Source organism: Meriones unguiculatus, chromosome 9 (assembly GCF_030254825.1).
Source record: "Meriones unguiculatus strain TT.TT164.6M chromosome 9, Bangor_MerUng_6.1, whole genome shotgun sequence".
Classification (NCBI taxonomy): domain Eukaryota; kingdom Metazoa; phylum Chordata; class Mammalia; order Rodentia; family Muridae; genus Meriones; species Meriones unguiculatus.
Window position 1 is genome coordinate 64,816,428 of NC_083357.1, and position 21,050 is coordinate 64,837,477.

The window sequence follows — 21,050 nt, forward strand, 5'->3', positions numbered from 1 at the left end:
CGAGGTATCATGCTGAGTTTTGGCTGAAAAAGTAGTCACGGGGACTAAATCCCTCTTCTAGAAATTCCTCTTCAAAATCATATTTCCCCAAAAGCCAGTGCCTTCACTTTACCCACTATTGGTCACATGTCCTCCTAACCAAGATTTTATTCCTAACATCTCTACCCAGAAAGCATTCTTAAATAATATGACTTACCACCTACACTGAGGAATACATCAAATTCTGGGTCATAATGGCCAGGAAAGATTTTTCTCTTCCTTTCCCTTTTCTTCTACCTTTTCCTTTCTCTGTTTTATCCGACAGGGTTTTGCTACATTGCCCAGGTTGTGCTTTAACCCATGACGAGGACCAGACTAGCCCCAGACTAGCACTGATCCTCTTGATTCATCTTCCCAAATGCTAGTACAGGCATGTGCCACCATGCCCAGCTCCAAGAAATGCCTGGCTCCCAGAATATCTTTTTTTCTCCTCTCCCCTCTGTTGGGTATAAAAATCAGTGTTTGTGAATGCCAAATTAGTGCCTAACATTGCCTGTACCTAATCAGCTCAGGAACTTTTCCCCAAATGCCTGCTTTATGCTAAGAAGTGTCATGCTGTGCACTGGTTACAAAAGGATTGAAAATACACAGCCAGCTCAGAAATATGTAGGGGCACCGGCTCTTGGGTTTTGAAGGCACCCAAATCTAAGGATGCATGAATGCCTTGGTTCCAAAGTGATATAGTATTTACATATAACCTATGCATATCTTTTCCTAAAGTTAATTAATTTATCAGAGATAAGATCTCACTATGTATCCCTGGCTGTCCTGGAACTCACTATGTAGCCCAGGCTAGCCTTGAACTCACAGAAATCTACCTGCCTCTGCCTCTCAGGTACTGAGATTAAAGGTCTGTGCCACGATACATGGGTTTGAATGACTGGTACAACCTAGGGTTATAGTGGCGAACGTTACACATTATCTAGGGAATAAGTCTGTATATATTTAGAATAGAGGTAGTCATGCGAGACCTAAATACACAGTATACAATCCACAGCTGGTGAAACCCAAGGCTGGCTGAATTGCTGAGAGAGGAATTATATATTCTGTGGGTCCACTGTAATTCAGAGCTGGTGGAGACAGGTGTATCCTTCTAGTAGGAACTCAAGATTTTCAAAAAGGGTGGGTTAGAAACATGTTTAGAACGTGAAGGGCACAGACACCACAACGGATATCCGCCCAGGGTTGTGTGTTCCAGAGTTGGCAGCGTGGAGAAGGTGGATCCCACACTAAGCTTGACGGGTCTAACTGAACAGTAAGCAAGAGAACAACAAGGCCAGCCTCCCCAAAATGACCTAATGTCAGTAACTACTTAAATCTACTGAAGTCTTAGTTCAAACAGACTTTCTTAGAGATGGGAGGAGACGGATAAAGGTGGACAGAGGGGGGAGGAGACAGGCAGTGGTGGATAGAGGGTGAAGATGGCCACGGATCAAGGCAGACAGACATGAAAGGGGAGCGAATGGAAATACATGGAGGTAGGTGGAGATGGATGGAGAGAAATGCAGGTGGAGAGAAGTGAGAATGGGCTCTGTAGTGCAGATGCTGGTGAGCCACAGGAGGCCTTGAACACAAGAGCACATGAAATAGTCAGTGGGATCCATAGTCTGAGGTCGTGAGGAACACTGGCTGAAAAGACCGAGGCAGAGAGGCAACAGGAGACCTTTTTTAGTTGTACCAAGCAGAGGCCAGTATGGGATGAAAAAGAAGGCAACAAAAAGAATGGAAGGGGCTTTGGGAAAGATGATGTGGCGGAGAGGCAACTCTCCAGAGGCATCCCAGTAATGTTTCTGGGCACGGGCAGCGTTCTGGGAGGACAGGGGACAATGCTCATTAGGCCATGAAAGAACCATTCTTTGAGCGTGACCTTTCGGCTTGATGTTGTAACATCAGTCTTACAAAGCGACCCTATTACACAAGCCCGCTTTTTCTTTCTCCTCTGAAAAACAACGTCGGCCAGAGGAGGCAAGCCAAGCTGGTGCAGACTGCAGCGGGACCGAACAAAAGCGGTTATTATTTCTGCAGACGGAAAGGCTCCCACGACACACACCCCGCTGGAGCTACAACTCCAGATGACTCACGACTGAAATCTGTTTGACTTCGAACCACTTGAGGATCCCAGGGAAGGAATAGGCTGTCGTATACGTGGTCCTTTCGATCCACATGGTCTGGTGCAAGAAAGAAAATACAAAGTAAGACAGTGGCCAGCATCTGGGTTACAACTGACCCCAAACCTCTGGCATAGCTGGGGTGAAGACTCCATTCTCACGTGTCTTCTAGGGAATGGAATACAACTCCTCATAACACTCAGGGATTGTGGGCTTTGAGTCTGCATGGGGTCAGTCTCCTTGGGCCCTTTCGTTCTAAGGATGGAAACTAGAGTGCCAGGAAATATGGGCGTGACTCTGCTAGGGTTGTATCAGTAGCAGGACCAGAAGCACAGCCCACATCTGAGAACTTCCCTCTAGAGGTTTCCACTGAGATGGCAGCCTGCCTGTCAGTGATCAACAGGTCAAGGTTCTCCAACAGGTGAAGGAAGTGTCAACCTGCTGTGTGAGCTGATGTGGGGGAAGCCACTGTGTCTCACTAGAAGGCAAACAGCGGCTGGAGAGATAGCTCAGGTGGGGATGGCCTGGCCGAGCAAGCATGAAGGCCTGAGATGGACCCCCAGCACTCATGTGCAAAGCCAGATGTGGTGGCATGAGCTCGTAGTCCCACTGTTGGGGAGGAGAGATGGAGGAGGGTCCCCAGGGGTTCACTGGGTAGCCAGCCGAGCCAGGCTGCAGTCCCAGGGGAAGACCCACTGTCAAAATAACAAAGATGGGAAGCTCTTGAGGAAGGGCACCCAAGGTTGACTTCTGGCCTCCAAATGCACACGTACGACCCCCACCCCTCTCCCCAGCCCCTCCTGTCCCCCCACAGAAGACAAACAGAGTGGACTCACAGCAAACTCATTTTCCGGGTCTTTTTCTCCTTTCCGGAACGGCCGGGAATAGCTGAACTGTTGGACCTCATTGGCTCTGTAGTAGCTGGGAGAGGACAGAGCGGATGCACTGGACCTCATGGAACCAGCCTGCACCCACGCCTGTGGCACACCTGACTCTGAGTTTTACCTCTACGGCTGACAGGGCCTATTGTCCCAGGAGTACATATCCTGGTTTCATACACATCTTACTTTTTTGTACTTGAAGAGTTTATCTTACAGCTCACAGTTTTAAAAGGTACGCCCACCCACCACGTCTGTGATCTCATTTGCATAGCTCTGCCATGGTGCTGTCGATCAATCTCACTGGCATGCCAGCTTCTCTAGAGACAGGAAGCAACCTCAAACCCTGGGACCAGTTAGCCCTCAGTGATGTTTGAGTGGATAAATGGGCTAAAGGATCCTGTGCCCAAGAGAAGTGTAGTTTTCCCTCTGTTTCAAACCATGTTTTTGAAACAGCTTGACAAGCTTTCAGTGAGAAGTAGGTCTTACAGACTTAACATCCTAAATGAAGTCATGCTAGGTAGCCCAGGCTGGCCTTGACCTTGCCTCTCCTTTTCCTTCCACTGTTATGATGACAAGCAGAGGCATCATGTCTCCCCTGACTGTTTTCTTTCTAAGAACCCACTTACTTCAGGATCTGCTCTGGAACTGGCTTGTCCTTGTAGCTGGGCGGCAAGCTCATCACGGGCTTTACCGTGAAGCACTGCAGGTCTGAGTACTTATTAAGGAAAAGGCTGGCTCTGCAGGTGCCACAGGCAGGGCGGTCCCTGCTACCACCTCTCATCTCCCTTCAGCAGGCATCAGCGCAGCACTGAAATGCGCCCCTGCACATACAGTCACAATGTGGGACTGTCTTAGGACACCTCACGTGGCCAGACACCTGGCAAACATCCTCGCCACATGAAATAAGTGTCAGGAAAATATTATAAGGGAACAGATAGCCAGAAATGCTTTTAAATGATTTCTTTTAGCTATGCATTCCCCTGGAAACAGCCAGACTCCAGGGAACCAGAATTGCTATCTTTAGGTGCTGCTGTTGACGGAGTGAGTCCCTTGACAGGGACCAAGTGTTCTGAATTTATCTTTCAAACACACGGCAAACCTACAAGATAGATCATTCTTCTTCTTCTTCTTCTTTTTTCCTTTTGGTTTTTCGAGACAGGGTTTCTCTGTGTAGCCTTGGCTGCCTGGACTCACTTTGTAGACCTGGCTGGCCTCAAGAGATCCACCTGCCTCTGCCTCCTGAGTTCTGGGATTAAAGTCGTGTGCCTCCACACCCAGCAACAGATCATTCTTTTTCTTATCCGGAGGCTGAGATAAGCTAAAACTCAAGATTCTACAACTGGGAAGTGAAGTCAGACCCCCCAAAAACCACTGTGGAGTAAGGGCTCTTGCTCTGATGAGATGAAAAGTATTAGAACAGTTTCTCCTGGCACTCTTACCAGAGCAGACAGAGCCTGCTCCTGTACATACAGGTTCTGCCTCCAAAGACAGATAACCAAGTGAGGCTTTTCTTCTGCACTCCCTGGATACAGACTTTCGTCCTAAATGATACAGTGTGACAATATTTACAGAACATTTACTGAATCTGGAACTCTAAGTCAACAAAGAGGGGTTGGGATCAATGGGTAAAGCGCTTGCTATACAAGCACCAGGGGCTGGGTTCCAAATCCCACGACACATCCACATACCATAGAATATGGGAGAAAATAGGTAGCCTATATGCAAATACAATGCCATATACATGACTGGAAACGCTGCAGATCTGGTATCCATGGCTTGGTAGACAGGGCAGACTGGGGGGGAGGGGATATCCTGGAGCCATGGTCTGGGAGGATATCAAGGAAGCAGATGGATGGCTGTGCATGGTTCCAAGGTCTGCAACGGAATCCTCAAGTTCCTTTAAGCTGGCCACCTGACTCTAGAGCATATTCATTCCTACTCAACTTTGACTCGCTATGTCTTCCCGTCAGGTCCCAAAGATTTTTACCCTGAACAGTTGAAGGCAGGGTTGGAAGGCTCGGAGAACATCTGCCTGTGGAGAAGGAGTTGCCCCCCCCTTAGTTTATTTGGCGTGGCCTGGCCCATCCCAGGGTAAAGAGCCACTGGGCCTCGGTCCCCACGGCAAGGATACACTGCTTTGGGGATGACTTGATGTCTTCTCCTGGCGGCGTGGTGCTGGTCATCTTCTCGGCGTTGGGGAACTGCGTCAGCAACCTCAAGCTGAAGTCTTCTCGCCTCTCGTACTCCTTACCCCGGTAGATGAAGATTTTGTTCTGTGGGCCAGGGAAGCCCAAGGGAGCCATTAGATAGGAAGGGGGAAGGGTATGAGGAACTGATGATAGAGAAGGCCGCTTGCTCCTCTATCGAAGCTAAATCCACCGCCACGTAAGTGGTCAGGGACCATCTTCCACACACCCAACAGCAGTGAGCAGCACCTATCCAGCGGATCTAACTGGTTTATCCCTTCTTGCCCCCAGTGATGGACATGTGAGTTGGGTGTCGACTTCGGTGGTTATGATCGAGGCTGCTATCCCTACAGTATTTTGGGATGATTAGATCTCCAGTCACTTAAGTAACTACTCCCTGGTTACAAGTTCTTTCGGCATGGGCCATTTTCCTGGGCGACAGTTTATATTTTACATTCATATGTTAATATTTAACTCCCCACCTGGACCCCATTAGCTTGAAGAATCCCTGGAGGTAGAGAGATGTCTGCGTAACTTCAGGACATTGCTGCCTCTTCCCAGGTGCGGGATACAGGCTAGGCAATCAGTAGGCACTTACTCAGTGAGGCGCTTTCTTATTAAGCCCTGTTAGGAATGTAAACAGCTTCCTTTTACCATTTTTTTTGTGTTGTTGTTACTGTTTTTTGTTTATTTGGTCTTTTTTGTTTGTTTGTTTGTTTGTTTGAGCAGTCTCATGTAGCCCAGGCTGACCTCTAATTCACGATTTAGCTGAGGATATCCTGAAGTTCTGATTGTCAAGTGTAATAATTAAAGACATATACAAACATACCCAGTTCACGTGGTTCTGGGACTCGAACCTGGGACTTTCTGCATGCTAGGCAAGCACTCACCCAACTGAACTACATGGCCATCCCATTCTATGTTTTTAAACTTAGGAGTATGAAAAATAATATATATTTAAAAAGCTCAGGTCTGAAAGAGTTCTTTTAAAAGTTTTTTTCTCTTAAAGTCTAAAGTCATGATGACAGTATATAAATTTTTTGAGAAGAAAGGGACAGGTCTCTCACAGTTGTCACGACTACAAAAACTGCTTTTCCTTTGGGAAAATGTTTGTGGTCTTGTTCTTGGGATGTCTGATTTCAGAGTTAGCCCTGACTGGAAATGGAATGAGCAACAAAACACATCCGCACTCTTCCCAGTTTGGCCTGTGGACGGGGCCAATTCTGCTTTTCTTTCTTTCCTTGCACCTGGGGAAGCCACTGTACAAAGGGTCTGCCAGAATACCAGTGGTGTCAGGGGCTCAGGGTGGAGAGGCCAGCGTGCAGGAAGAGGTCTCTCTCCCTGACCCGACCTCCCACAGCGGGAACACAGGCCCGCAGCTGCTGCCGCCCATCTGGAGCAGAGATAAATCTCCTCTCTCCCCAGAACCCCACTCCGAATGGCTCTGGGGACCACCCCCCCCAGGCTCCTCACCCGCAGGAAGGAAGGGAAACCTTGTCCATAGTACCCCACAGCAAAGTATTCAGGCTGGGGCCTCATGGCCTTAATGATGTTCTCATAAAACGAGGCTCTTTTTTTCTGAAAAACAAAACAACACAGTCCACCAGAAGGTTACCAGGAAGCTGTCAGGGGGAAGAAACGAAAAAGAAAAAGGTCAGCCCATTCGCTGTGTTTTCTCATGCAGCAGGTCACAGAAGGTCTTTGGAGACCACCTTGGAGGCAGCAGGGTGTCCCTGTTCTGGGATCTGATGTTTGGGTCTCGGGTCCTCAGTGGGCCCTGGAGCCCTGCAAACACTTTCTGAGACCCACAGCTGGCATCTAAACTTAACCAGGCATGTGAGGGAGTGTGTGGTTTGGATGGCCGCCTTGGGCTTGACTGATAACCCAAAGCTGAGTTCTACCCGTTCTGCAGTCTCTCTCTTGTTCCACCTCTTGTGATGCTTTACTATGAATTCTTTGAGACAGGGTCATAGCTAGCTCAGGCTGGCCTCACCCTCTCCATGTACTGTGAACTCCTGATAACTGTAAACTCCCGATCCTCCTGCCTCTGCTTCCCAGGTGCTGGGATGACAGAAACGTGCCCCAATGCCTGTGGAGCCAGAGATTGAAACCAGGGCCTTACACATGCTAGGCGAGGGTTCTACCTCGGAGCTCCATCCTTGGCTGTCTTTTTCCTTTGTGCTTTGTGGTAACACCTCACGAAGCCTCCAGCTTTGACATGCTCGGCAGGCCAGGAAGAACTTGAACTCTCTATGTCCCAAGCAGCTATCATCTTGAACCACCCCCAGCCCTAGCAGAGTTGACGCAAGTCGGTGCCCATATTGGGCAAGGGTCTGTCAAAACTCTGCTTTCTTAGCTGGGTGATGGGTGGCCAGCACCTTAACTCAAGCTGGCTTAGGAAATTATTGAGTGACTTTCCAGCCCCTCAATGGTCGAGGCTGGTAAAGTACAGTTTTCACTAAATGCTCTTGATAAACAGATCCGTACAGAAAAGACTGTTCTGTGATCATGACCACCCAACCTCCAGACCTAAGAGTTCTCTCCACCTCTGTGCATGTGGGTGCTGCTTGTTTGGAAGAGCTGAAGTGTGCTTGCAGCTGGGTTTAGTACACAAGGCTCAGGAAACTGTCAACGCACAAGACAACCAGAGAGGGAAAAGAAAGGTGGCAAAGACCACTTCGATTCTGGGAGAGACATTCACAGCTTGTTCTGGTACGCACAGTGGTATTCTTGGAGGAAACAAAGCCAGCCTCAAGGATGGGCTGTCCTTTATAATTGTAAAATTATATTTTATTTAGTGTGAGTATGTGTGTGTGTGTGTGTAAGTGCACGTGTGTCATGGTCCATGGTCTGAGGACACCTTCTAAGAGTCTGTTCTCTCCTTCCAACATGTGAAACACGGGGACTGATCCCAGCTTGTCAGGCTTTGGCAGCAAGTGCCTTTACCCACTGAATCATCCCACTGGCCTAAGACACGTGAACTGATGACGAGATGAGGTCTCACAGTAGCCAGGACGGGGCATGATCACCCAGGCCCAGGGCTCCGGCCCTTCTTTCCCACTCCAAGGGGGCTTTCAGAGGGCTTGGGGGGTGGGGTAAACCTGGAGAACAGTGGTCAAAGCTTTTGGGATCACACATTTTTCACTTTAAAGTCAAGTAAGGTTTACTTTCCCACTGGAAAGAGTACCCTTGACCCTGACTGTTCTCACCCATATACCAAACTGTCCACCTCAGCGGCCCTACTGGCCCGGACTTACCAGGAGACTGCCCAGGCCCTCATAGTCAAACACTTTGCTCTCGTACGTCTCAGCCAACTCTTTGCTCAGTTTGATGGCTTTTTCCCACATCTTCAGAAGAAGGAAAAGCAGGGTGAGACTAGGAAGAGACAGCCACAGTCCTCAGCAGCTGCGGCCCCACACCCCCACACCCCCACACCTCTAGAGAATCACTGGGACTAAGCAGCCGGGCTGAACATCTGTAAGGGACCCTGACTCAATACACCCTTTGATCAACTATTCCTTTCTTTCCTAAGGCTGTAAGGATACTGGGGCTGAATAAACCTTATCTGAAATGCCTGGGGCTACCGGTGTTTCCAATTTGGAATTTTTTTCTTTTTCTTTTTTGATTTAGACATTACTGGTTAGGTGCCAGAAGAGTCTCCATGGAAGCAGTTTGGAGTTTAAAGAGCAAAATACCAACGGCAAGGCAAAAGAAAGAGAAGCCGTTCCTAGGGTCCAGGGGTGTGGGAGTGTGGCTGGACAGGAAAGGAGGCTGCTGTGAGACTCTTCTTTGGGGTATGCACAGGGTGTGTGGGGGAGGTACGCATACACTCATGCAGGTGAGCAGTCTGTAGCGACCGGAAGGGGCCGAATGGCATGTGGCAGGGAATTTAGCTAAGCTTCTCCCACACAGGAGTCAATAGCAGTGACAGCCTCAATGCAACAATTCTGCCTCCAAGGCTAGCCCAACCAGCACCCCAAAGCAGCCTTCCTGTCGTTCTGGTATGGTGTGGAGCATCTCTTAGGAGGGCACTGTCCAAGATACTCACTGCTTATTCCGTCTTTACATTCTCTCCAATAAACACTGATAATTCCCAGACAGATGGGACTAACAATAAGGCCAGGAGGCGCTGTATCCAATGTGATAATGAACTGGTCTATTCTGCCCCAAGCCCTTATCTCTTATCTAGGGAAATGAAGTTTTTTTTTTTTTTACCGTTCCTTGTGCGTCCCTTGTAGGCTCCAAAATCTATGCTAAAGAGGCGACTAGAGATAGCCCTCCCTGCTCTGAGCAATTCAAGGGCACTCCACAGCTAGAAGGCTGGTCATGAGATAAAGAGTTGGAACTACGCTGGGCACTGTGGCTCACCCTGAAATCCCAGCACTCCGGAGGCAGAGGCCGGCAGATCTCTGTGAGTTTGAGGCCATCCAGGTCTACAAAGCAAGTGCAGGACAGCCAAGGCTACAAAGAGAAACACTGTCTTTGGGGGTGGGGGAAGAGCTGGAACTATAAGCTGGTCAGTGTGGCTCACCCAGCAAGTCTAGCACTCTGGAGGATCCCAAGTTCAAAGTTAGCCTGGGCAATGTAATAAAATTCTGTCTCAAAAACACCAAGTAGAGTTGGAGCTCTGAGCTACATGTTCTCAGCCCTGATTCAGGGGAGGCAAAGGGGACCAGAGTTTGAGTTCAGTCGGGTAGTTAACACTTCAGTCATGTCTATGTTATGACAAACTCTGTACGATTCAAAGACCCCCCCCCCTCCCCCGCTTTTAAGGCTGCTTTTGCTATGTCACCCCAGACTGGTCTCAATTTCCGAGCTCAAGCAATCATCCCGCCTCAGCCTCCTGAGTCACCAGAATTGCGGGCATATAATATCGCCTCTAGAGGACACTTCACTACTCTAGAGAGGTAGAGGACACTGAACCTCTAACCCCCTCCAGACCCCACACGGTGCATTTCACCATCTTGGCCGGTCCTGATCTGTACAACCCTGTAGCAATTAGTTCTAGCCGTCTCCAGAGTTCTGTTATCAAGCCTGAGGGAGCTTCCCCTCGGCTACTCAAACTTTCTAGCCAGTTCATCATAAGTGTGAATGATCTGAAGCCTGTCACACTATGGCTGCCACCGTGAGTGACTGAAGGTTGTACATATATATATACATATACACATATATATGTAAAATATATAAATTATACATAAATAAACATAAATATATCATGTATAATTTTTTACTGGTATATGTGAATGTGTATATGGAGGTATCCACACGTGTGCATATATATGTTGGAGTTATGTGGGTATTCTTGCCTGTATAGAGGGCAATGTTAGGATGTCTTTTCAAAATCACTTTTTTTTTTTTTAATTTTCCTAGGCAGGGTTTCTGTGTAGCCCTGGCTATCCTGGAACTCATTCACTCTATATATCAGGTTGACCTCTAACTCAAGAGATTGCCTGCCTCTGTCTCCCAAGTGCTGGAATTAAAGGCGTGTGCCACCATGCCCAGCTCCAAAATCACTTTTGTGCCTTGTCTATTTTGAGACAGGGTTTCTCCCTAAACCTGAAGCTTACCACTTTGGCTGCTCTGGCTGGCCAGCAAGCCCCGGAAAGCTTACTGTCTCCTCTTCCCGACACTGGCGTTAAAAGCATATATTCCCACGGCCTGCTTTTATATGTACATGCTGGGGACCAGTACTCAGGTACTCACTCTTGCATGGCCAGCACTTTATACACTAGCCCATCTCCTCAGCCCAGTCACTTCGTTGGAGACAATTCCCTTACTGTGTGTGTTCTCGGCTGACTCAGCATTAGAAATGAATCAATATAGTTTTCTTTTTTTTTCCTCTTTCTAGTAGTACAAAACCAACAAACCCCAAAACAAACAATAACAACAAGCAGGGAAACCCACACTCACTTTGCCTTTGTCAAAATAGGATATGATCTCTTGATACAGTTTCTCTTTAAGTTCCTGCTGGGTATAAACGTAGTAGCTGTCCCGTTGGAGCAGATGGGGCACACAGGGCTTGTCTGACCACTTCGGAGAAAAAAAGCAACCCAGCGATTAGTGAAGCAAACCTTCAGACCAAAAAAGAAGTCAGGAAGTGACTTTGACTTGTTTGCATGTAGTTAACTCATCCATTTTGTGTTTTAAGTTATCTACTAAACACAAAAGTACCTACACACAGAGGCCCGTGTGTCAGCTTTGTTCTGAAACTAGTGTCGCGCCAAATGGCCTGGCCAGGCACCTGCAGCATTCCGCGGGAAGGGAGGCATGAAGAGTGGCCACTAGATCGGCGCAATGCTGTATGGAAGGCATCCGGAACACAGTCAGAGGAGAGAAACATGCTGGATCTACAGTCACGCGGGAGGAGGTTAAACTATCACCGCCTGTAGACCTTTCCTTCGCCACAGTACAAAACCACAGACACAGGTTGAGAGTTAAGACTCAAAGGGATAAAAAAAAAAAAGGGTCAGGATGGACCTGGCCATAAAGACAACAGCCACAGAGAAGACAGCAGAGGAAAACTGTCCATCAGAATGAAGCCCGTCAGACAATCTAGACATCACTAGGATTACACAAGACTTACACGCAGGGAGCCTGAATGTACCACTCAAAGGCAGGGCTCACTAACACTTTGGGAGATGGGCGGCGGGGAAGATGAAAATTCTTACTAGAGCTCCACCCCCCGAGTCCCACCGCCCTTCTTTGGTGGTAGTGTGAACTGAACTGGGGCTTTGTGCATGCTAGGAGTGCAAATGAGCTACAACCCCAGCCTTATTTTTGCATTTCTAAACTTTTGAGACAAGGGGTCTCCCAGGGTTGCTCGGGCTGGCCTTCCAGGCAGGATGCTCCAGCCTCAGGCTCGTCTCTACCAGCTGGAATTACACGTCTATCCTACCAGGCCCTGCAAAGTTAGGGCCCTTCCTCCCCTTTCCTTTCCGTTCTCCTTCCCTCTCCTCCTTCCTTTCCCCACTTCTTTCTTGGGCCTGCAAGCAGGGGTATGAGCATGCCAGATGAATGCTCTACCACTGAGCTCTACCTTGAGGGTCAAGTCATTTGAAATTCCAGGATTCTAAAGGCCAAACGGGAAGCAATAGCATCACAAGGGGACAATGAGGAGCAACTCCAGCAGGTGACAACACACTGTAAGGAATTAATCACCAGAACAATGCAGCACTATTGCATGAACAGAGGCCCACATGCGAGAAGATACTAGAACAAGACCTCCTCCAGCACAGAGATAAGGCTGGGATCTTTCTTATGCCAGTGAATAAAATCCAGATCATATGTAACAAATCCTGTCTCTGCTGAGTAGCTAGCTGGGGAAGAAAAGCTGATCCACCCTTCAGACCTTACACCAGAATAGGACAACTTACTTTTCTATCGTTTTTTTTTTTCTTTCAATTTTTTGAGAGATAGGCTTTCAAAATGATTACAGGCTGTCCCTGAAGTCACCACCTCTACCTTCCCTGTCCAGGCTTTCTAAGTGCTGGAATTACAGGCAATGCACTACCATGCCCAGCTTGACAATTTAGTTTTCTGGGTAACACAAATAAAAAGACCTACAGGGCTTATCACTGGGGAGCATTCTCTGGTGATATCCATGGGCAGCACACATCACAGATGCAGAAAACCCTGTAGTATCCCACCCTTGAACACGGCTACGGATTTCCTTGGGAAATGGAAAGGCAGGGAACTCCTGTGTTTGGCTGCTGAGAATGATGCGTGACCCTATCACTTTAGAATCTAAGAGAAAACTAGCTGTTGGTTCTAACGATGGAAACCAGAAGGTCTAGTGAGGAGCCACGATAGAGCTTCAGGTAGATTTGTTAAAGGCCAAGACACAGATGGCAGAAAGGAATCATCATCATCATCATCATATATGGATTTAGGATACATCCCAGACAGCGGAGAATATAAGAGGCAGTGACCAAGGAGAAGAAAGGAATTTGTCTATGAGGTTATCATCTAAGCGACTGGGTAGATGGAGGAGGTCAGAAAGAGAAGGGGAGGAACAAAGGGTGGGAACAAAAGTTTGTGGTTTTGACATGTTGAATTTGAGTTATTATCCATTCAAAGACTGATGCTCATTCAGGAATCCAATGGAGAACAAGGCTTTAAATAATTACCTGGGATTTGGGACAAACACTGATATTAGGCCCCACTGTCATTTTATTCAGAGGTTCAACGGGAGATACAGGAAAAGTGCTTCTTCCAAGAAGTTTCTTCACTTGTAAGTCATTTGTCTATTACGTTTACTAATCTCTTCACACAGCATCAACATGTGTTTATTTAATTAGAATGTCAATCACAGAGGCTGAGAAGTTGTGTCCTGCCCCCTAAGGAGCTTTAAAGGACAAATGATTGCCTTCCCAGTCTAGATCTGAAATGTGACCCTGTTTATCCAAAACGCACGACCACATTCCTAGATAAAGTATTCCCCTCGAAGAAGGTCCTTTCCTACCCGAATCATGAAGTTCACAGAATGTAGTCCCAAAGAACCCACGGCATACAACATGGGTCTTCTACACAGGACTCACTTACCTGCAGAAGCTCGGCGTGCAAGAGGAGTGTGTAGGCAGCCTCTGTGTAGTTCTCACAGTCTCTGTGCAAATCTCGAAGCTTGTACAAATACCTGGTAAGGGGGGAGAGAGGAGGCCCTCATCACCAAGGATGTGAGCTAGCTCTCAGAGCGCACCCCAGCCTGCACGGACTTCTGCTTCGAACAGGAACACCTCCCTTCTCTCAGACAATAGACCTGTTCCCTCCCATTTCTCTAACACACAGGACCACTTCCTGCCCAGTGGTTTTCTTAGTCCTTCTATTTTGTCTTCTTCTTCTTATTATTATTATTAGGCATTGATCCTGTCTGGGTTGTGAGGTAAAGCTTTGGGCATTCTGTTGATGACAAGTTAAGAGACTCGTGGTGCTCAGACGAAGTGCCACCTTGGGTTATTTCTCCTTCTGTCCCCCCTCGAATGCTGATGTGCCTCTATTACACACTCCCTCAAACTGTACTTGTCTACAGCTCTGTCTAGAGAGCGCACCCCCTGAGGCATACTGTGCACATCCTGTATTTGTAGGAGTCTCTCAAGGCAGCAAGTGTGTTGCTGCAGCAGTATTTTCTGGCCTAAGAATACGCCACAAACCCATGTCACGAATAACAAGACCAAGGCGTTTCCTTCCCTTACCTTATGTATATGTCCTCTCGCTTCTTTTCTTTATAAAAGTTCTGCCAAAAAGAAGGTCACAAAATACCACCACAAATTAAAGGCTGTTGATGAACTTGACACAAAAATACCCAAGGGATGATTGCTCCTTTATTTTTAACTTTAAGAGTGTGCAAGTAAGCACTAAGCATGGTGGTGTTCGCCTGTAATCCCAGCACAGGGAGGCAGGGGCAGGCGGATCTCTGTGTGTTCAAGGTCAACCTGGTCTACAAAGTGAGTCCAGGACAGCCAGGGCTACACAGAGAAACCGTGTCTCAATAAACAAAAAGGAAAAAAAAGTGTGCAAATGCGTGCATGCGTGTGTGTGTGTGTGTGTGTGTGTGTGTGTGTGTGTGTTTGCCCTCAGAGGCCAGAAGAGGGCATCAGATCATCTGGAACTGGAGCTAAAGGCGGCTGTAATCCAACCAACATGGTGCTGAGAACCAAACATGTCTTATGGAAGAGTGGTACACACAGACTATGAAACAACATCTCTACTCCAACTGCTGCTTTTCAGTACTGTCTCTTTTCCCACGAGACACCATTAGGTCATAATTGTTTAGACAATAATTAGGCACTACTGTCTCCTTTAAGAATCTCCTCCACAGGTATAAGGAGCAATGGGTTATAAAGAAGTTGGGGGAAATGAAGGCCGTGCCCTTGAGAAATGTGAGGGCTTTTCTATCGGAGTAGCAGGTGTGTGTCTTATCCTGAAGCCACCTGGGACACTTCTTTCTCAGATAGTCAGGGAGGTGGGATGAAGCAGGGCAATGCATAGCAACCGACACCTTGGAGGTCTGTCGTCCCAAGAAGAGGGAAGACTAGAGTCTTACTGTCAGGTGACTAACTTATTTCATGGCACAGGTTCCCGCACACTGCATCACAACAGGAAAGCGAGCGCGTGTAAGTAAGACCAAGAGCCAGGCGGAGATGGCCTCTGGGAAAGGCTAGAGTATCAAGGTTGCACCTTTTGCACCTGTTTCCAGATACCTGAAGGTCTGTGCCTACTATCTGTGAGTGTGACTCAGCGCATGGGCTCCATAAAGATGCTCCAGGGTGGTAGGCACTATTGACTTAGAGCTGAGTTGGTGGAGCAGGGCTGGCTTAGCTGTGCCCATCCACAGGCCCAGGGACCAGGTCCTTACCAGAACATTTACTGTACAGCTCATGCGGTTCTCCTTGCTCTCGTCATGCATGATGATGGTTCTGTAGTCCAGCAAGTTCTCTAAGAGGCTGCTGACCAGGAGGGCAAAGACTTCCCCAGAGCTTGAGAGGTATTTATGCTTGCGACAATGTTCTAGGAGTCTGGAGCGGGGAGAGAAATTTTCCATGGTTCACTAAGCTACTCTGGCACCGTCTTGAGCCTCAACCAAGTCCTAGCAGCCTAGAGGCTCTAGACTTATAATACACATCCTCTGTGGAACCCAGGGTGCTCTAGGACTTTCAACAGGGTCCAGGTTAGACCTACTATTTTCTCAAGTTTTACTCTTTCTTGGGGACCCAGTCAATTCCCATCACCGTTCACAACTCCAGCCTAAGATGTCCGCTGAGCATTAGTTGATCAGGAGTTTCTTTGGTGGACGTTGCAGAAACGAGAACCCTTGCCTGCAACGTTCACATACCCTCCTGTGTCTTTGCTCTCCCTAGGGCCTAGCATTCAACAAGAAGTCTGGAAACCCCAGGTTGAAGCCCTCCAGAAGAACCTGAAAGACATTTGGATGGGTCTTCAGATAGGAGGCAGAACTATGGACAGGCAAACTAGGGCTACACTTCAGATCCAGCCCTTCCCTTTGGGGGGCCATGGAGAGTAAAGTTTTGGGGTTTCTTAGGTAACTAAAAGAAAATTCAGAAAGAGAAATGGGTCTGAAGAATCAGTCTAGACTTGGGACTGGAGAGATAGCTCAGTGGTTAAGAGAATCCATTATTCTTGCAGAGAACCTGAGTTTGGTTCTTCAGTATTTATTTTAGCCAGCTCATAACCATCTACAACTACAGCTCTTGAGAATCTGGTGTTCTCTTTAGAAGGCACCTGCACTCATGAGCACACACACACACACACACACACACACACACACACACACACCTCTCTTTAAAATAAACATTAAAGAAAAATAATTAGTCCAGATCCCAGGAGTACTGTCAATTACTGGAATTGATGCACTCATACTTTCAGAGCCAATGATCCAGAGAGAACAAGGGAAACAAAGTAAGATCTCTCCATAAAGGAGTAGGGATTTTTTTTAATGTATTTTATCTTGTGTATAGTATGGGGGGGGCAAGTTGCTCTATTGCTGAGCTCTATCTCAATAGATGTTTTTGTTTGTTTGTTTTTTAAAGCAAGATTCACACTATGCAGTCCTGGGTATCTTGGAACTTACTCTGTAGCCCAGGCTGACTTTGAACTCACAGAGATTCTCCACCCTCTGCCTCTAGGGTGCTGGGACCAGGTGCCACCACACCCTACTACCCCCAAATCTTATGTCTGTTTTCATCTGTACGTCACTTCCAGACAAATCCAGAATTTCAAAATCTGTAAGCTACGAGGGTTCAAAGGTCATGAGACCTCATGGAAAGAGGATGGAAAAATCACTTTATTCTGTCTGTAAACAGAACAAAGACATGTAGTTCTTTAAAACGAAGGCGATTTCGCTATCCTGTTCCACTACCGTGTGTTCAGTATGCTGGCTCCTTCTCAGAGAATCTTTAGGAGACAAGATCCAAGTTGGTGGTCCCTAAATGCTCAAACTGATCCAACAGACTTCTCCCAAACAGGAGAATAACCAGGTGACACCGAGGAGAACCAAGATGTGACAGAGCTGGCCAGTTATTAAAGTTCAGAGAACATGGAAACCAATGAGCACAGCCATTCGCACAATGGGATGATTAGATAATAAGAACTGCAGTCGATCTTTAAAGCAAAAATCTGTGTGCATATTTGTGAATAAATACACGTTATAGACCACGTGTGGCGGGCAGAGATGATGGATCTCAGGAGTCGTTTCTCTCCTACCACATGGATCTCAGGGATGGAGCTCAGGCAGTCAAGTCCATTGCTGGCTGAGCCACATTGCATGAACTCTGCAAGGGACACTATGTTGACACACTGCCTCAATTAGTTCTAACAATAAGACTAAAAAGTAGACACTACCCTTATAGATGGAGGTGGGGAGATTGTATCTCACTGGCTGCAAAGACAAGATCATAGAACGTGGGGGAAAAGAGAGGGTTTGGACTTATTCCTGCCAGTCCCAATAGCCAAAGCCTTTAACCATACTACAGGACTCTGTGTATAGCATGAAAAGGTTGAGTGTGCAGAGGCTGAGCAGAGGAGGCAGCAGATGAAGGGACAATGTGGGCTCAGGTGAAGGAATGATGCCTTTCGTGGAGTCTAGCAACCAAGATGGCGGAGAGACAACCGCTCTGTTCTCGGATGGCATGTGAGGTATGTTTAAGTATAAAGTCCACCTTGACTTCTTTTAAATGGCTGCTTTGCAGCCACAATTAGAGGTGCCCTGCTTTTGCTCAAGTTCATAATTAAGGCCCTGGGCAGGATGGCACTGCTGTGTATGTAGCTCCTCCTCTCACCCATCTGCTCTGTTCTCCGGGGCCGGGCAGGTTGGAAAATACAAGCATGGACTCCCATTGGGTAAACACTATCAGTGAGTATTCCATCCACAGCACGGAGGGCCACCGGGTGTCGGCGCAACCGTGAGCCTGCTGACCTGCTGCTGGGTGGATGGCTGGAACCTTCGCGATACTCACAGCTTTTCCAGAAGCACCTTGTACTGTTCATCTCCTCGGCCACCTTCCACTTCCTGATCCAGCTTTGTGATCAGCTCATTCTCAAACTGGAAGAGAAGACCGAATTTCACAAGAGAATGTCAGATCCTAAGAAGAGGATGTGGTAGCCATTGGCCAACCTTCCAGAACAGGGCTCAACCGCTTTCCAATTGCCAACTGTTTCCAAAGTAGATGGATCTCACGCATTCAAACAGTACACTGCCACCTAGCAAAACATCCCTGAGCAGGTCAGTGTAACAGTGTCTGGCTTTACATTTGCAAACACACCTGAAAAGCTGCTTGATGTTACTGCTACGCATATAAAATGAATCCGTAACCACTGTCTCCTTTGTCCATGACCCAGTGTTTTGTTATGTAGTCCTCTCTGGCTAGAAGCTCATGACGATTCTCCTGCCTCAGACTCCTCAGTGCTGGGACTACAGGTATACTTCACTATCCTGGGCTTCAATCTGTTTTTTTTTTTTTTTTTTCTCTCCTTTGCTTGAGTCTTAGTGATGGGATTGCTTTGGCTTCGCATCACAGCTACAGAATCTTCTTTCAGCACTAGCAGCCTTGTAGACGTTGTGGATAGGAAAGCTGAGGCAACTTGGTTGTTACTTTGGTCTGGCTGGGAATTAGCGAGGAGAAAAGTAGGTGTGTGAGGGTATAAACAAGGAACACTCTCCCCAAAAGTAGGCGGTCAGTCAGATGTAAAAGGATGTACCCTTTGCCTGCTGTTGCTTCCTCTTCTGGGGAGTGCATGTACCCTCCTGTTGCCTTCATTACTTAGAGTTGCCACCACTACCACCATCTTTGCTGTATAACGGGGCTCAGCTTCTTTGACCTTCCAACGTGGGCTGAAGACCAGAGGCTCTTCAGGAATCCTCCAGGCTTTTAGCTCTAGATCGGGGCTGCTGAAGCTTCAGCATTGTGGGCTGAGCAGCTACGGGTTCTCGGCTTCTCCAGTGTGCAAACAGCCTGGACTACCTAGCCTGCATTGTGCAAACCAAGGTGATAAATCTATTTTGTGATCTGTACTCAGCATATCCATTATGTTCCTCTGAAGAATCCTCACTAATGCAGTATATGATGCGTAAGTAAAGGGAGGTCTAGAGAAAGCTTGAGCAAACTAACGCTCTCAAAGGCAAGCAGGGATGGATGGGAGCTAGACCCACAGCACCCTTCCCTCAGCTGGTCACACGTGACACCTTCAGTTCTGTGGAAAGATGTACCGAGGCCAACTCTTCAGCTTCTTGAGACAGTGCTGACTTAAGGAAGATGTGGAGTGTAGAGATTTCTTCTAGCCTCTGGGCCAGAAGACCCACCCGTACGTCCAATTCGTTTACAAGTTTTAAAACGCGTTTTTCATCGAAGCCACTGCCTCTCCATGTAGAGACGGCAATCAAAAGCTAGCTTTTACGGGGAAGGAAGCGCAGCCCCTGCATATTCTTACCATATGGAAGTTGCCATTTCCACTCAGGTTGAACTCACACTGCATCATATCAAAGAAAATGGGGATCGTGGCTTTACGGAGCTCCACTTCCGGGGTCAGAGTGACTTCCAGAATGGGACCCACCATGGAGGGGATGAATTTGATTTTGTGAGGCCCTGGAATGAAAGTAAATGAGGAAATCAGAACATGGCACCACTGTAAGCCCCATGCTAACGATTCTCCTCCAGAGGGCCCATAAGAAAAGAAAATGTTCACGTGGACACAGCGTGTCAATCAAGTAATGACAGGGAGCGCACTGTCAATGCCCTAGGTATGATGGCTATGGAGCAAGTCTACTTTACAGACAAATCTCAGGGTTATGCGAGTTAAAATAAGAATCCATCACGGGTGCGTGCTTTCAATGCAACCTGTGCTGGGAAATCTTCCCTTTAGAACAAAAATGAAAAGGAAAGAATTCATGGAGGAACCTGAGTGTGGTGGCACACGCCTGTAATCCCAGCACTCGGGGAGGCAGAGGCAGGAGGATCTCTGTGAGTTCCAGGCCAGCCTGGTCTACAAAGGGAGTCCTGGACAACCAGGGCTACCAAAAACATCTCATGGAAGGGGCCAAATATTCAAGGTCAGACACTCACCCAGATTATACCACATGTCTCTGATCCTAAAGCCAATTTCCTTTCTCATGTCCCCGTACCTAGAAAGAAGATCATGAGAAAAGGATTTGCAGTGGAACTGGGTTGCATGCAAAATAGTTATCCCTCGGCACCTCAGGGGCTGGCTCTAAGCTTCCCAGACCTCAAGGTCTGCTCAAGTCCATTATAGAGATTTTGCACATAAGCTATGCATAGCTTCTGCTGCACTTCAAATAATCTTATTTCGATGACTCGGAGTATCTAGTACAAAGTACTGGGGATGTGGTTTATTGATAGACTATTTGCCTGCCACGTGCAAGCTCTTGAGTTTGATTCCCACCACCACACAGAAAAGCCAGTGGATGAATGCCATGAAAGGATGTTTTCCAGACATGACAGGGTCAATGACATGTAGGCCACTATGGCTGTGTATAGGAGATCTAAGACTAAGCCAGCCCAAATGCTAGCACGGATGGGAGGAGGGGATCACCACCAAGTACCGCCCCTAGTGGAAGGGCTAGTGGCAACTGATGGCTGCTGGGAGTGGGAGAGTGTCAGTTTTCTTCAGGGATGTTGACCATTTTCCAGTAGATGACCTTATACCCATCCACATACAAGGAAAACTAAGTGGGCTCAGGAGGGGTTTTAAAACCACAAGAAGATAGGAGGGAGAAGTGTATTATGGGGGTTACATGGAAGGAATTGGTAGGGAGAGAGTGGGGGTGGATTTGATCAAAACACATTATGTGTGGGTATGAAATTCTCCAG

General features: G+C 47.6%; 1 protein-coding gene across 1 annotated transcript in view; it reads right to left on the reverse strand.

Annotated features, from left to right (window-relative positions):
* The window catches only part of Dock5 (dedicator of cytokinesis 5), a 179,125-nt gene that overhangs the window by 14,875 nt on the left and 143,200 nt on the right, over nt 1–21,050 (reverse strand). The window contains exons 32-44 of the mRNA XM_021635507.2: nt 20,286–20,344; nt 19,654–19,808; nt 18,183–18,268; nt 15,566–15,725; nt 14,403–14,443; nt 13,756–13,846; nt 11,125–11,244; nt 8,472–8,561; nt 6,688–6,792; nt 5,160–5,301; nt 3,655–3,736; nt 2,984–3,068; nt 2,121–2,207 (exon numbers count right to left, since the gene is read on the reverse strand). Of these exons, the coding sequence (XP_021491182.1) occupies nt 2,121–2,207; nt 2,984–3,068; nt 3,655–3,736; nt 5,160–5,301; nt 6,688–6,792; nt 8,472–8,561; nt 11,125–11,244; nt 13,756–13,846; nt 14,403–14,443; nt 15,566–15,725; nt 18,183–18,268; nt 19,654–19,808; nt 20,286–20,344 (1,303 nt within the window). The remainder of the gene's footprint in view (nt 1–2,120; nt 2,208–2,983; nt 3,069–3,654; nt 3,737–5,159; nt 5,302–6,687; nt 6,793–8,471; nt 8,562–11,124; nt 11,245–13,755; nt 13,847–14,402; nt 14,444–15,565; nt 15,726–18,182; nt 18,269–19,653; nt 19,809–20,285; nt 20,345–21,050) is intronic.